Raw genomic sequence first — 14,596 nt, 5'->3', positions numbered from 1 at the left:
CTGTATACATACTATGAAGTGCCAAATCCTTTAGAAAGTATTCCTTGACCAATTTCCCACGCTTCCATATCAGAATAATTCCAGTTTAAATGGAAGATTGGTAATACCAGGGTCACAGCAGGTCAGCAGCAGAGCTGGGAACAGAACCCAGGTCTCCCAAATCCCAATCCACTGCCCCAACAAATGGATTGTGTTCATGCTATTTATTTTAATCTACCACTTTTATACGTTCCCAGCAAATTACGAACGCAGCATCATAAAGCTCCAGCACAACCAATTGCCGCCACATTCTGGTAATGTCACAAACAGTAGACTAAAGGGCTTCCCCCCACCACTTTCCTAATCTATCAATTTAGCGATTAGGATATCTACTACTTCCAAGTGAATTGTGGTACAATATTTCATACTTTGCAGTGTTTCCTGAATGACCCTGCAAATACCGAGGGAGAGCAGCAGCTTAAAAAAGTCATTTATTTAATGATCAAGTAGAGTGGGAAAGAAAAGCGAATACATTCATTTAAATGGAGCTTGTTAGGGAAGCATAGGGAGCCTGAGTAGTTTTTGCATGAAACTTTGTAAAGGCCATGAACTGTGTATAACTGGAACTTTATTACCCACACTTAAGATCCAGTTGTCTATATAAAAGCAGAGTCAATAACTATGCTCTCCGTTCAGTCTCATTTCCCTCTGAAATTATTTAGTTTGCTATGTGGATAGTTGTAGGCTATTCTATAGAGTCCAACTACAAAAACTTGTAATTAAAGTAAGTCTCTTTTCATTTTCACTCAGATAGTAGTATCATGCAGATACCTATGTTGAATATGCAGCTAAAATATGCTGTTGTAGTTGATTCTCTCACTTAGTAACATGGGCTAAAATGAATGTGGACTGGATTTTATCCCGTTTGCCCATCTCAAGTCATTGAATCTGGTACAGAAACTTCTTGGTACATACTAGTTTAATTAATGAGTCTATGTGGGACATCTTATCCATCAAGAAACAAGAGTCAGTTTAGCTATAAATGTTAATTCTTTAACCAAAATTTTAACCTTGATAATTAGTGCACCTTTGAAAGCATTTTTATAACCAGTCACATGGATACATAAGATAGTAATAGTCTAACTTTTTTTTTTTTTAAACCTAGCATTTAGAAGAGCAGTTTTCTTTAAAAAAGTCACTGACCAGGGCATTGTTTCATCTGGATGGTGGCTTAGTCCAAACAGGTTTAGTTTTGATTAAGAATAACTGGACTGGCCACACCCAGATGAGTAAGATTTTAGCTGGCTGAAGTCAGTTAAGTATGCTGAGTAGTAATGATCTAAACAGATAATTTATATTTCTGATCACCAAATACAGCAAACAATTTAAAGTCCCTTCTGAAATCTGAAGGATACTGACAGGCTTTTTTTTTTTTTGGGCTTGTTTTTCCACACACAGATACCTTAGATTAAAACATGCTGAAATAGTTTAATATTTTAGTTTCCTGCTTTATTTTTTAAGCAGGAACAATGAAAACCTTGTTTCAGAATCTGTTTTTCATGCTCGAGAAAAAAATACTTCAGTGTTTGATTGCAAACACTGCTGTGTCCAATAAATCTTTTAGCAGAATTAAGAAATCTTTTATGAAGTTGTTGGCCTTAAAGCTTTATGAACCTAGTTTACAAGGCTGAGTTTTGTATTAAGTCTGCCCAAGCAGTGTCCTTTTCAAAAATTCTGTTCTCTCCCACCAATATGAGACCTACTGAAATAAAATTAGGAATTAGCAGCTTTGGGTAGTAGTCCTTAATTGGATTGAAGCACACTTCACATTGAGAAAGTTGTTTTAATAGTGTTACATCTGCGTAAGCTAGGCAGTCCCAGTTCCATAGGCACTTTAAAGTTACCCTTATATTAATGATAAGACACATTCTGCATGAGTACTTTTAGTGTGCCAATCTCCAAGGAAGATAGACCCTAAATAGAACTAGACACTCAGGATGATGCTGAAATTGCCATATTCTCTTCTACACCTTTGAAGAAGTTGTATTCCATACATTTCAGTTCATTCTAAGGAATGATATCGCATTTCATCTAGTGACTATCCACCAGCCAAGATTTAAGGTGAGTCAATAACCTTAACAGAAGTTTAAAAGAAGGGTTCAGCTAAAGCGTGCATACCATTTTAATCAACACCTGCATGTATCTTAGCTGATTTTACAACATATACATGTATAACTTCAATCCTTATATCACAAAATTTCAGTGAAGTTCTTGATTTACTGTCGCTGTTCTCACCAGCAATAGGATTTCTACCTCAGCACACATGCAAAAGGAAGACACTCACTAGCAATGAGTTCATTGTATACCAGTATGTGTGTATTATTGTAAAGTTCGAAAAATGTAGGTAACTAGATACTTCAAAGAGCGTTTTTGGCTCCTGAATCATCATAATTAGAAACTTAAACATTCAGCCCTCATGTTAACAAATCTTATTTTATACTGCAAGCCATAAAAGTAGGCTAACTCTAGAGATCACCTTCTTTGTTATAGCTTTTTATCACTCAAAGCTGTAACTTGAAGAGGGCATCAGTAGCTTTGCTACTGCCTCCTTGTGCAGACAGTTTTCTGCATGGCTGAGTCATAACTAACATTACATCATCTTACCCAGGGAGGGGCACAATTTCCATAGTGAGAATTACAACCTCATACAAGCAGCACAGTATACTGAAGATTCCAGATACAAAAGTCATCTGGGTTATGTGAAAAAAATATTTCTCTGAAAAGAAACCAGGTTCAATGTCCCTTAATTAGTTCATTCATAGATAAGTATAGTGTCAATATTTTTGCTTATATACAAACAAGTGTATAATTAAGAAATCAATGGAATATAAGGTCTACGTACAATAAAGAGTTTCAACAAGTTTGCAAATATGTAAGAGTTGATGCCCATGAAGACTTTAATAGAAGTTTTGGAATTATGTATTCAAGGAAGAGAAGTCACTCGGTTATCTAATTTTGTTTTTCAGAAGTGGTGGTATGGGGGAGATTTTGGATGCTTTGCATAGAATGCCTCAGTTTTTAGCAAGGGTCTGAAAAATAGTAGTTTAACAGGGCCAAAACTATTTACCCTGCAATATTAAGCAAACACGAATTAAATACAGTTTTATTATCTCTCACCAGCACATCATTGCAGATGTCTCTTAGCTCTGTCTCAATTTTCTCTCTGTATTCTCGGGCCATCTGCTGTTTTTTCTCAGCACCTTCCGTCTTTTGTTCAATACTCGAGACGACTCTCCAAGATGACCTACGGGCTCCTACGACATTTTTGTAAGCAACAGAGAGAAGATTCCTCTCCTCATTGGACAACTCAGCTCCTTGCTCAGTCACAGACTTCATGCAGCCTGCCATGTCATCATATCTCTCAGCCTGCTCAGCCAGTTTGGCCTTTTGCACCAGCTCATTTTTATCCATGCTGATTTTTCTGAAGAAGGAAAATAGGAAGGCATTATTTAAACAATATTCATCAAGGGCAAATTAGCCTCATATGTAGAATGAGTCTTTTTTTAAAATTATATAATATTCTAGCTTGTCAGTTATGCAACTAAGGCTCTCAATGCTTGGATATTTATAAAACCAGTGACTTAAGTCTTCATGCCATGACATTTCTACAAATTCAAACCTTTAATTAACACTTCTAATCTTTCATTTCAGAGATCACATCACATTTGGAAGATTAAGGTGCACCATTTCTGTGCTTTCCCAAGTATGTAGACAATTCAAGTGCCTCTTGCCACTGCTCAGAGTTCTCTTCAGACTACTTCCAAGCAGCATCAGCATGATTAAGTTGGTCAGTTTCATTTTTCTGATGATTGGAGAACAAATTGGAAGCAGCATCAGTTGCTGACCCTTAAACAGTTCAGAGGAAGACCAGTCCAAAAAATAAATGAAAAACAGAAATTAAAAAAACCCTGAACAACTCCAGGCTGAACTAGCTGCACAAAACTCCCAACTCCCTCAAGAAGTTGAGGCTCTAAAATGAAGAAAAATAACTCTGCCACAGCGAGGAGGAGTTTTTAAACTTTCAGATACTTACTAGCCAGAGGTTGATATCACAGCTTGGGCCCTAATCATACACCCACATACACTTGTAGCCCTCCTAGAAAGGGAGGGGCTGAGCTTCTCACCTGGGCATTGCTCTTCCACCTTACTGGTTATGGCTTGATGGGCACATTGCCCAATTTGAGTAAAAACCCTCATTGAGATGCAAGTGTTAGCTGGGTGTGTTGTAGACCTTTTGGTCTGCAACTTAACAAGCCCTTTCAATCATACCGATCTAACTTGATTAAAATATACCCTTTTGCATGTCAGAATGGTTAGAGTCCACCACCCCCCACACTCATTTCACTAGTCTTTGGTTCATAATATTTGGTAATTATTTCAAGCCCTGCAATATTCACTAGCTATAAGATTCCTTGGAATCTTAACTGATGAGGCTAAAAAGTGTGTTTTTATATTACTTATTCCAACTGCCATCCCATTGCTCCCCAACAGTTTTGTTTGTCTTACATAAGTGTAATACTTCACATAAGACTATTGGAATTGAATTTCTTGTATTTAAACTCAATTTAAAAAAATTTAGATTTTTTTCAGAGATCAGGTCATCTCAAGGGTGAAAGACGTTTCAGTAGCTGTTTCAACCAACACTGGTCAAGAACAGTTGCTCCATTTCTCTGTAATATTTTCTAGGGTGGATTAAGGCCTTGACCACACTGCAAACACTGTTAAGAAGCCATTTTACATAATGGTTGCAGCTACAGCAATGATACCACCCAGTATAGATTAGACAGGGCAGATATGGTTAAAACATTCTCTGAAAGCCAGTTGATCAAACTGTGATTACTGGCCAGCTAACGCTAGCTGACTGGCACGGCAGGATCCTGGACAGCACTGCTGCACTTTAACAGAAGAGAAGCTACTTTCATGAAGCACAGCGATGGTGGAAAAATGCCAGTCAATTCCTCTGTACACTAGATCGCGTCTTGACAGCATAAAATGGTGCTGCTGGAGCTCTCCGCAGCGCCGGGCCGCGGTGCGCGCTTGCAGCCGGCAAGGCTACACCGAGCGCGGGGCGGTGGGGCAGCTACACCATGAAATCGACGCGGCATGGGCGAGGAGGGACAACCGGGCTAGACTCCTCCCGCCGCCCCTCCCGCGCTGCGGCCGCCGCATCCGCCCGGTTCCGAGACAGGCAGCGCCTCGGCTGGGCTCTTTGTCATGGCGGATCCGTGCCAGAGCCCAGCCCACCGTGCGCGCTAACCCCGCTCACCTCAGCCCAGCGGCGGGGGGAGGAGGCGGCCGCACCCCCGCCCCCGCCCCGACACAGAGCGACAGTGGGGAAAGCCGCAGCCCGGCGCAGTCGCCACACGGGCGAGAGAGGGGGCGCGGAACCCGCCCCGCGGCGCCAGCGCAGTCGCCGCCCTACAGGAGCTGCCGTGGCCGCTCGGGAGCCCGGGCAAAGCGCCCACTACACGCCCCGCGGCCCGGGTCCCCAGCGACACCCCGGCTCCCTCCGCGCCGGGATCCGGGGCGGGGCCACCGCAGCAAGGCGCTCCAGGAACCCCGCTCGACCAGGCGGAGGCAGCGCTGCCGGCGGGAGACCACACCCAACCAGCGAGCCGCCTGCGCCCCACAAGCTACGCGCCCGGCCCCAGGCAGGCGGCACCCCTGCCGGCGGGGCCCCGCGCGCCCAGGTGGGGCGGCCCGCACCGGCCCCGGAGGGACTGCGCCCCCTGCCCCGCTGCCTGCCCGGCCCGAAGGAGCCCCCGCCCAGCAGCCCCACCTGCCAGAGGAGCTGACCCCCTGCCCCGGCTCACACGCTGCTGCCCCCGCCTCCCACAACGGCTCCATCTTCCCCCTCTCCGAGGCAGCAACCTGGCAGGGAGCACAGGGAGGGGCGGACCCGGCCTCACCTGTGCAGCGCAGGCCACGTCCGCAGCGGCGGAATAGTTACCTGGGGGCCAGCGCCCCCGCGCCCTGCCCGCGGAGCCCGGCGCGGGGAGCCGCCCTGCTGCCTGCGAAAGGACGGGGGGGGGAGCGCCGCTATCCCGCCAGCTCCTTCCCCCCTTGCGGACGCCCCGCAGGGCTGGCTGTGCCGTGGGCCCCGTTACCTGTGTAAGGAGGAAGCGGCGGCGGCGCGAGTGTCTCGGGGCGGGTAGCCGGCACGGACTGTAGCTCTCTAGCCCTGCTGCTCTCTCCGCTGCAGCCTCTCTCCCAGCGCCGCACACGGGGTCTCCGCCAATCACTGCGCCGCAACGCACGGGCACCACACTGCCCGTGACGTCAAACGGGGCCATGGCAACCGCGAGCGAGCGAGCGCCTGCGCCCGCGCCTTCCCCGCCGCCCCACAGGGCGGGGGCCGCACCAACTGCCGCTGGCGTCGGCGCGCGCAGCACCGCGGGGGACACGCCTTGCCCCGCCACAGCCTGTGCCGCGGGCGCGCGCCTTTGCTTCCAACTGCAGCGTGTGAGTGAGCAAGCGCTTGCGGGGTCCGCGCCGCCCCCCTGGCGGTAGGGCTGGGAGAGGCTGCGCACCGATTCTCCCTTCCCCCACACAGACCTGCCACAATGCCGTCTTCCGTCGGGGAGGGGATCCCTCCTGCTGACTTGTGCGAGGTGCCCTCGGTGGGGCGGCGTCTCTCAGTTCAAATAGCCCCAAATGTGGCTGGCTGAAGCCCCGGCTTCCATGTGGCACACGGCATTTCAAAGCAGTCTGAGTAACCCTGCAGCAGCTCTTTAGAGCAGTGGGTTCCAAACATTTTTTCTGGGGACCCAGTTGAAGAAAATTGTTGATGCCCATGACCCAACGGCGCTTGGGTTTAGGGTGCGGGAGGGGCTCAGGGCTGGGGCAGTGGGGTGGGGGGTGAGGGCTGCAGGGTGGGGCTGGGAATGAGCGGTTCAGGGTGCAGGAGGGTGTCTGGGCTGGAGGTGGGGATGGGGGGTTTGGGGTGCAGGAAGGGGTTCCAGGTTTAGGAGGCTCAGGGCTGGGGCACAGGCTTACCTCTGGCGGCTCCTGGTCAGCGGCACAACCAGGGTTCAGAAGCAGGCTTCCCGCCTGGCCTGGCACCGCGCACCGCACTGCGCCATGTAAGCAGCCAGCAGCAGGTCTGGTTACTAGGTGGAGGCACGCAAGCGGCTTCGCATGACTCTCGCCCGCATGCATGCCCCCCCTCCCCCCAGCGCTACTTGGGATGGGGGCAGCACGCGGAGCCCCGTGGCCCCCCTGCCTAGAAGCCAGACCCGTTGCTGGGGTGCAGCGTGGTATTGGAACAGATAGGCACTAGCCTGGGCAGCACCGCTGTTGGGACTTTTAATGTCCTGGTTGGCGGTGCTGACCAGAGCGACTCAGTGCCTGACATGCCGAAAAAGGCTGCTTTAGAGCACCTAGGAGAGTTGAGCTTGAAGCAGAAAGCTGGTTTTACCCTTCACTCTAGCAAAGCCGGTGCTCTGCTGTCATCCATCGATCTGAGTTTTATGCCATTGCCCATCACTGGAGGATCTGAGTTCCTTAAACAGAAAATCAATAGCAATAGCAGAGTCCCTAGTGGCCTTCCTGGAGTCTCTGGCACTTCTCCCTTTATGCGGTCAGATCTCTGCTGGGGATAGGGCCGGGGGTTTCAGGAGGGGTGGGGGAAGGTTGAGAAGGGTATTGAGTATAAAAGGTGTGTTTGAATTGTGAGCATTACTTATGATGGAAAGGGTTCCTCTGACAAAATTGCAACATTATCTAAAAATGATCAGACTGCATCCACCCGATCAATTGGTCTACAGCCAGATCACCTTGCCAGAGAATGCTTTGTCCTCCACTTCGCACATTTGTCATCCTGGGTTATGAGGAAAGGTTAAAAAAATTGGGCATGTTTAACCTAGAGAAAAGAATATTGGGGGCAACATGATAACAGTCTTCAAATATGTCAAAGGTTATAACACTTCTGAGGGAATTCTGCACCAAAAGAAATTTCTGTGCATAATATTTTAAAATTCTGCACATTTTATTTGTTGTCAATAAATAAACTTGGAGGCTCCAGACTGGCAGCGGGGAGCACAGGCCACTGGCTGCATGGAGGTGGGAGATCACCCTGCAGCCCCTCTCTGCCCCCCCGGGACACGGACTCAGAGGTGAGACTGCACCAAACTTTGACACAGTGGAAGGGCAGAGCCTACCCCAGAAATGCCTGGGGCCCTGCCCCTCCGCACCTGGTGTGGCCGGGCAGGCTCAGCCCAGCAGGATCCAAGTGGGGGGTGGAGGATCCAGATTTGGGGTGAAAGAGTTCTATGTGGGGCAATCTGAGTGCAGGTGGCTCAGTGGGGGATCTGGGTATGTGGGGGATCTGGATACACAGGGTTCATTTGGGGTTTCCAGGTCGGGACAATGGGACTCTGCAGGGGAGTCCAGGTGAAGATGGTTGGGGCTCAGAGGGAGAATCTGGATGAGGAGGGATAGAGCTCAGCAGGGGAGTCTGGGTGCTGGGGGAATGGGGCTTGGTGGGTTGGGGATCCGGGTGCATGGACCTCGTCAGGGCGGGTGTTGGGGTGCAGAGGGATCACTGGGAGGGTGGTCTGGATGAAGGGGATGGGGTTCAGTGGGGAGGGTCTGATTGCAGGAGGTGAGGCTCAGCAGGGTTGGGGTTTGGATGCGGGGGCTCAATGTGTCCCTTTCTCTGTCTTGTTGATCCATGCACTCCCTAGACAACTTCTAGGCATGTCCTCTCCTTCTATTTCTCGTCTGGACTGCGGAAATGGCTGTAGACTTGTAAATATAATAAAATGACAGAAGTGAGGATGTTGTCTCTAGATTGTTTAGCTCTTCAAAAGTATACTCATACCAAGGAACATCATTTGTTCATTTTTAGGTGGTGACATTTCTGCAGTAGTTTTGACTTTTTCTTATATGACACAGCCCCTTCTTTATCACATGCCCTAAGAACTGTAGTCAGGTTTATCAGAGGCTATTGTACATTTTGTTCTATTCTGACCACCCCAATTGCCTTCAGACCTTGTTTTAAATTTACATGATACTCTTTCTTGGATTTCCCACAAATTAAAATGTCATCCATTTAAACTTTCACTTCTCCCAGGACTTACAAAACCTCATTCTTTTTCCTTTGGAAGATTTCTGGAGCACTTGTGAGACCAAATGGGAGGTAACAAAAGTAAGGTGTTCAGAATGGTGGGGCAGAACTCACCAGAATTCACTAGTTACATGTGGTGAGGAAAAATTATTGCTCAAGATAAATTTGAAGAATATACCTTTTCCTTTTTACTGCTTCATTGAACCTCTGTAGGACTGTGCAGATACAGAGGTCTCCATTTTTTTTTTGCAATATACGTCATAAAGGCACATCACTTTGTAGGTTCCGTTACACTATTCTTCTCTATCATATCTAGTTCTTGTTTCAATTTTAGAAGCAATGGGATTATTACCCTTGCAGCTGTGATGATCCAAGGAGATATACATTGCTCACCTTTGTTTGTGCTGCCTCCCTGATTCATTTGCTTCAACAAGATATATTCCCACCACCATCCTTTATTATTACATTTCCTGCATGCTTCCACTGGCTTGGAAAACCTCATCAATCCTGTGTTCTACTTTATCATGCTTGTTACATTTCTGTCCAGGGAACTTGGTATTCTTGAAAGACTTATGTTAGGGGGTGTGATGGGGTATACCTGGCCTTCGAGGCCCCACTGTCCTACTACACCCCACCTGAGAAAAAGAGCAGTGAAGGTGCGTCCTCCAGGCTTTCCTAGAGAGGCTGCATGGAGCAGCCAATCAGAGCCCACAGGGCTCAGATAAAAGTTGCGGCAAGGCCTTAGTAAGTCAGTTCCTGGCTGGGACTGGAGGGCCTTCTCTGCCTAAGGAAGTCTGAGCTGGTAGCCAGTCTACTTCTGGCTGCATTTTGCTTAGCTGGGTTTCTAGAGAGTTATATCTATATCTTAAGACCCTTAACCGAGAGGTACAGGTGGAGCAGGTAGGAAGAAGCCCAGGGAAGAAGCAGCAATGAACTGAAGTGAGTGGTACATGGCTGCTGATAAGAGGGACCCTGGGTTGGAACCTAGGGTAGTGGGTGGGCCTGGGTTCCCCTGCTGTTCACAGAAAATGGTGTAAACCCCATTAAGGGGCAGGACTGAGTTGGGACCCTAAACAAAGGGCTGCATTTAAAGGGGCCCAGAGCTAGGACTGAAGACCCTACCAAAGGGGAATAAATTATTTATCAGAGTTTATAACACCTTGGAAGGGGTTCATTTGGGCTTTGTGACTTGACTGGAGGGCTGAGCCATAAAGAGCTGCCAAGTGAGTTTCACAACCTACAAGGGGTGCCAGGAGCAGGAAAAGGACTGCAGTACTGCATGCAGCAGCAGCAGAAGGTGCTTAAGAAGTGTGTATCCCCTGTTACAGGGGGCTTCCTTTTCCCTCAAGAGAATTTTTTTCTTTGCTGCTTTTTTGCACTGTGCTTCTACAGTTTTCTTGCTGGATGACTTGTGTTTTTACTATCTCAGACTGTCAGGCATACTTGTCAACATCCGGGAAGGAAAAACCAATAGATCATGAATTTCTAAAATTATAGAAACTTGCATACACTTATAGATTTGCATAAAAGTACATTAAAAACAGAGCAGGTGGGAGGAAGAGGGGGTGGACAGAAAATGACCCCAAAATATCCTTCTCTTTCCCTCACAGAAGATTAGGGTTGGAAGAGATCTGAGAAGGTCATCTAGTCCAACCCCTTGCTCAAAGCAGGACCAACCCCAACTAAATCATCCCAGCCAGGGCTTTGTCAAGCCAGGCCTTAAAAACCTCTAAGGATGAAGATTCCACCACCCTCCCTCCACAACACATAATTATTTCTCCCGTAATATTATTATCCCTCCCTCCAACTGTAACCTTTTAGAAGGTGGATGGGGGAAGCAGAGCAAGGCTATTCACCTCCGAGGCCTCCGGAGGTGGCAGCAGGGCAGTTTTTTTCCAACCCCTCTCTCCCTTGGGGAAGGAGGGATACAGCAGGGAGAAGGCCTTGTACTGGGGTTGACAGCACAAGAAGCCAGTGGGAGCAGGTGCTTGCCAGCTGGCTCTTGAAACAGGGGTCCCACCACATCAACTGGGAGATAAAAGCATTGCTTTCTCCCTGTGCTAAGGGAGTAAAGAATGCATCAGTCTATAGAGCAGTTTTGATTGACTGCCTTTCTCCAGGGGGAAGGAATGTGAGGAATAGCTTATAGCAGCCAAATGGGAATTTCCCCATAGGCTAGGGGTTTTCCCAGCAGCCCCCCAGAAATATCTGCAAATCTCTAGTCTTTGTGAGAATCCTGTAGATTCAGCAGGTCTGTCATGCTTTTGTAAAGCTTTTGATACTGTTTCACATGACCGTCTCATAAACAAACTAGGGAAATGCAACCTAGATAAAGTTACTATAAGGTGGGTGAAAACTGGTTGGAAAACCATTTCCAGAGAGTAGTTATCAGTGGATCACAATCATGCTGGAAGGGCATAGTGGGTGGGTTCCCGCAAGGATCAGTTCTGCGTCTGGTTCTGTTCAATATCTTCATCGGTGATTTAGACAATGGTATACAGAGCACACTGATAAAGTTTGCTGATGATACCAAGCTGGGAGGGGTTGCAAGGAGGATAGGATTATAATTCAAAATGATCCGGACAAACTAGAGAAATGGTCTGAAGTAAATAGGATGAAATTCAATAAGAACAAATGCAAAGTATTCCACTAAGTAAGGAAAAATCAATTGCACACATACGAAATGGTAAATGACTGCCTAGGAAGGAGTACTGTGGAAAGGGATCTGGGGGTCATAGTGGACCACAAGCTAAATATGAGTCAACAGTGTAACACTGTTGCAAAAAAAGCAAACATCCTTCTGGGATGTATTAGCAGGGGTGTTGTAAGCAATACATGAGAAGTAATTCTTCCACTTTACTCTGCACTGATTAGGCCTCAGCTGGAGTATTGTGTCCAGTTCTGGGAGCCACATTTCAAGAAAGACGTGCACAAACTGGAGAGAGTCCAGAGAAGAGCAACAAAAATGATGAAAGATTTAGAAAACATTACCTATGAGACAAGATTGAAAAAATTGGGTTTATGTTGTCCGGAAAAGAGAAGACTGAGTGGGGACATGTTAACGGTTTTCAAGTATGTAAAAGGTTGTTACAAGGAGGAGGAAGAAAAATTGTTTTTCGTAAGCTCTGAGGATAGGACAAGAAGCAATGGGCTTAAATTGCAGCAAGGGAGGTTTAGGTTGGACATTAGGAAAAAATTCCTAACTGTCAGGGTGGGTGGTTAAGCACTGGAATAAATTGGCTAGGGAAGTTGTGGCGTCTCCATCATTGGAGACTTTTAAGAGCAGGTTAGACAAACACCTGTCAGGGATGGTCTAGATCAGAGGTGGGCAAACTACGGCCTGCGGGACCCTCCTGCCCTGCCCCTGAGCTCCCGGCCGGGGAGGCTAGCCCCCAGCCCCTCCCCTGCTGTTCCCCCTCCCCCACAGCCTCAGCTCACTGTGCCTCCAGCGCAATGCTCTGCGCAGCGGGGCTGTGAGCTCTTGCTGGGCAGCGCAGCTGCAGCCTGACCTGGTGCTCTATGCTGCACGGTGGCATGGCTGGCTCCAGCCAGGTGGTGTGGCTGCCTGTCCTGGTGCTCTGGGCAGTGCGTCTGTACCGCCGCCAGCCACCAGTGTTCCAAGCAGCGTGTTAAGGGGGCAGGGGTGTGTGGATGGGGCAGAGGTCCTGGGGGGGGGCCATCAGGGAACAGGCGGGGTTGGATGGCGCAGGAGTCCCAGGGGGGCCGTCAGGGGGTGAGAAGCTGGGGAGGGGGGGTCAGATAGAGGGTGGGGGCCAGGTCACTCCTGACTGTCTGGGGAGGCACAGCCTCCCCTAACCGGCCCTCCATACAATTTTGGAAACCCGATGCGGCCCTCAAGCCAAAAAGTTTGCCTGTCCCTGGTCTAGATAATACTTAGTCCTGCCACAAGTGCAGGGGACTGGACTCTCGAGGTCCCTTCCAGTTCCATGATTCTGTGCTTATGGCGCTGCCTATTGTAGAGTTAAGTCAAACATTAACTGTAATTTTCTGACAGTTCCTTGCTTAAAATTCTAATTACTAGATGGTCTTTTATATGTTCTTTATTGAAATCAAAGTCACAAGGCTGTACTTGTACATTATAGTACCCTTACAAAGGCTTGCATGCATCCTTCAGTAACAGCGTGCCTGCTTGTGTATTACATTCCTTTTTGGAACTGAACATTCATACTTTTTAAGAAGGTGTCATAGTTATTCCAATCTCCTTCCTCAGCAAAGGCTAATGATTTATAAATATTTTCAGCCTCATTCCTCATGATGTAGATTAACGAGCAGACCTGTATTTCATCACTCTCTGTGGCAAGCTTGGCTGTGTTTTGGAATCTACTGACATGTTCCTTCCTCTCAGGATATTTGGTCAGCTGATCAAGCTAAAAAACTTCTGGGGCATTCAATTTTTGAATTTTCTCTTCCTTCTGTTTGTATTGGTCCCAAACTAATCAAATGCAAACACCATGTCATGTGACAATGGTATAAAAAAAATCACAGAAAGAGCTCCTTCTTTACATTTTCCTTGTTCAGTGATAGATTAGGATAAGATGAGGAGTATTACCCCTAAAGCTATACACATTCTTGCTCTCTCTGCTTCACTGAAAAGCTTCTGCCTAGGACCCCTTGTGGGGGTCAGCAGACTAAGATTTCCAAAGGGATCCGCACCTTCATTTGAAATTTTTTAGGGGTCTGCAAACAAAAAAAGGTTGAAAACCACTGGCCTAGAACCTTCTCCAAAGCCCTCTTTCCTGCTTGGCTTCCTTCTGAAGTCTTAAATAAACAATACATATATCCTCCTCGGAAGACGCAAAGAACCAGTACAACCTCAAGTCCTGTTTAGGTAATCCTTGTAGTCATATCTTCAGATGACTTTGGATATGGAGTGATATATTAATGCAGATCTTGGTTGCAGATGTCCACATTGGGGATACTTCAGACATTATCTGATAGAGAAGTTCAATTTATTTGAACATAAGAACAGCCATACTGGGTCAGACCAAAGGTCCATCTAGCCCAGTATCCTGTCTTCTGACAGTGGTTAATGCCAGGTGCTCCAAAGGGCATGAACAGAACAGGTAATCATCAAGTGATCCATTCCCTGTCGCCCATTCCCAGCTTCTGGCAAACATAGGCTAGGGACAACATCCCTGCCCATCCTGGCTAATTGCCATTGATGGACCTATCCTCCATGAATTTATGTAGTTCTTTTTTGAACCCTGTTATAGTCTTAGCCTTCACAACATCCTCTGGCAAAGAGTTCCACAGACTGACTGTGCGTTGTGTGAAAAAAATACTTCCTTTTGTTTTAAGCCTGCTGCCTATTAATTTCATTTGGTGGCCCCTAGTTCTTGTGTTATGAGAAGGAGTAAGTAACACTTCCTTATTTACTTTATCCACACCAGTCACAATTTTATAGACTTCCGTCATATCCCCCCTTAGTTTGTTTTTTTCCAAGATGAAAAGTCCCAGTCTTACAAATCT

At 47.3% G+C, this 14,596-nt stretch overlaps 1 protein-coding gene across 1 annotated transcript in view; it reads right to left on the bottom strand.

Annotated features, from left to right (window-relative positions):
* Nucleotides 1–6,286, bottom strand: part of YWHAZ (tyrosine 3-monooxygenase/tryptophan 5-monooxygenase activation protein zeta) — a 33,705-nt gene extending 27,419 nt beyond the window's left edge. Inside the window, exons 1-2 of the mRNA XM_048841380.2 lie at nt 6,147–6,286; nt 3,157–3,460 (exon numbers count right to left, since the gene is read on the bottom strand). Coding sequence (XP_048697337.1) covers nt 3,157–3,450 — 294 coding nt within the window. The 5' untranslated portion in view covers nt 3,451–3,460; nt 6,147–6,286. The remainder of the gene's footprint in view (nt 1–3,156; nt 3,461–6,146) is intronic.
* Between the last annotated feature and the right edge of the window lie 8,310 nt (nt 6,287–14,596).

Source organism: Caretta caretta, chromosome 2, assembly GCF_965140235.1.
Source record: "Caretta caretta isolate rCarCar2 chromosome 2, rCarCar1.hap1, whole genome shotgun sequence".
NCBI classification, from domain to species: Eukaryota; Metazoa; Chordata; order Testudines; family Cheloniidae; genus Caretta; species Caretta caretta.
Note: the sequence above shows the minus strand (reverse complement) of the source record. Positions and strands in the feature narration are given on the sequence as shown.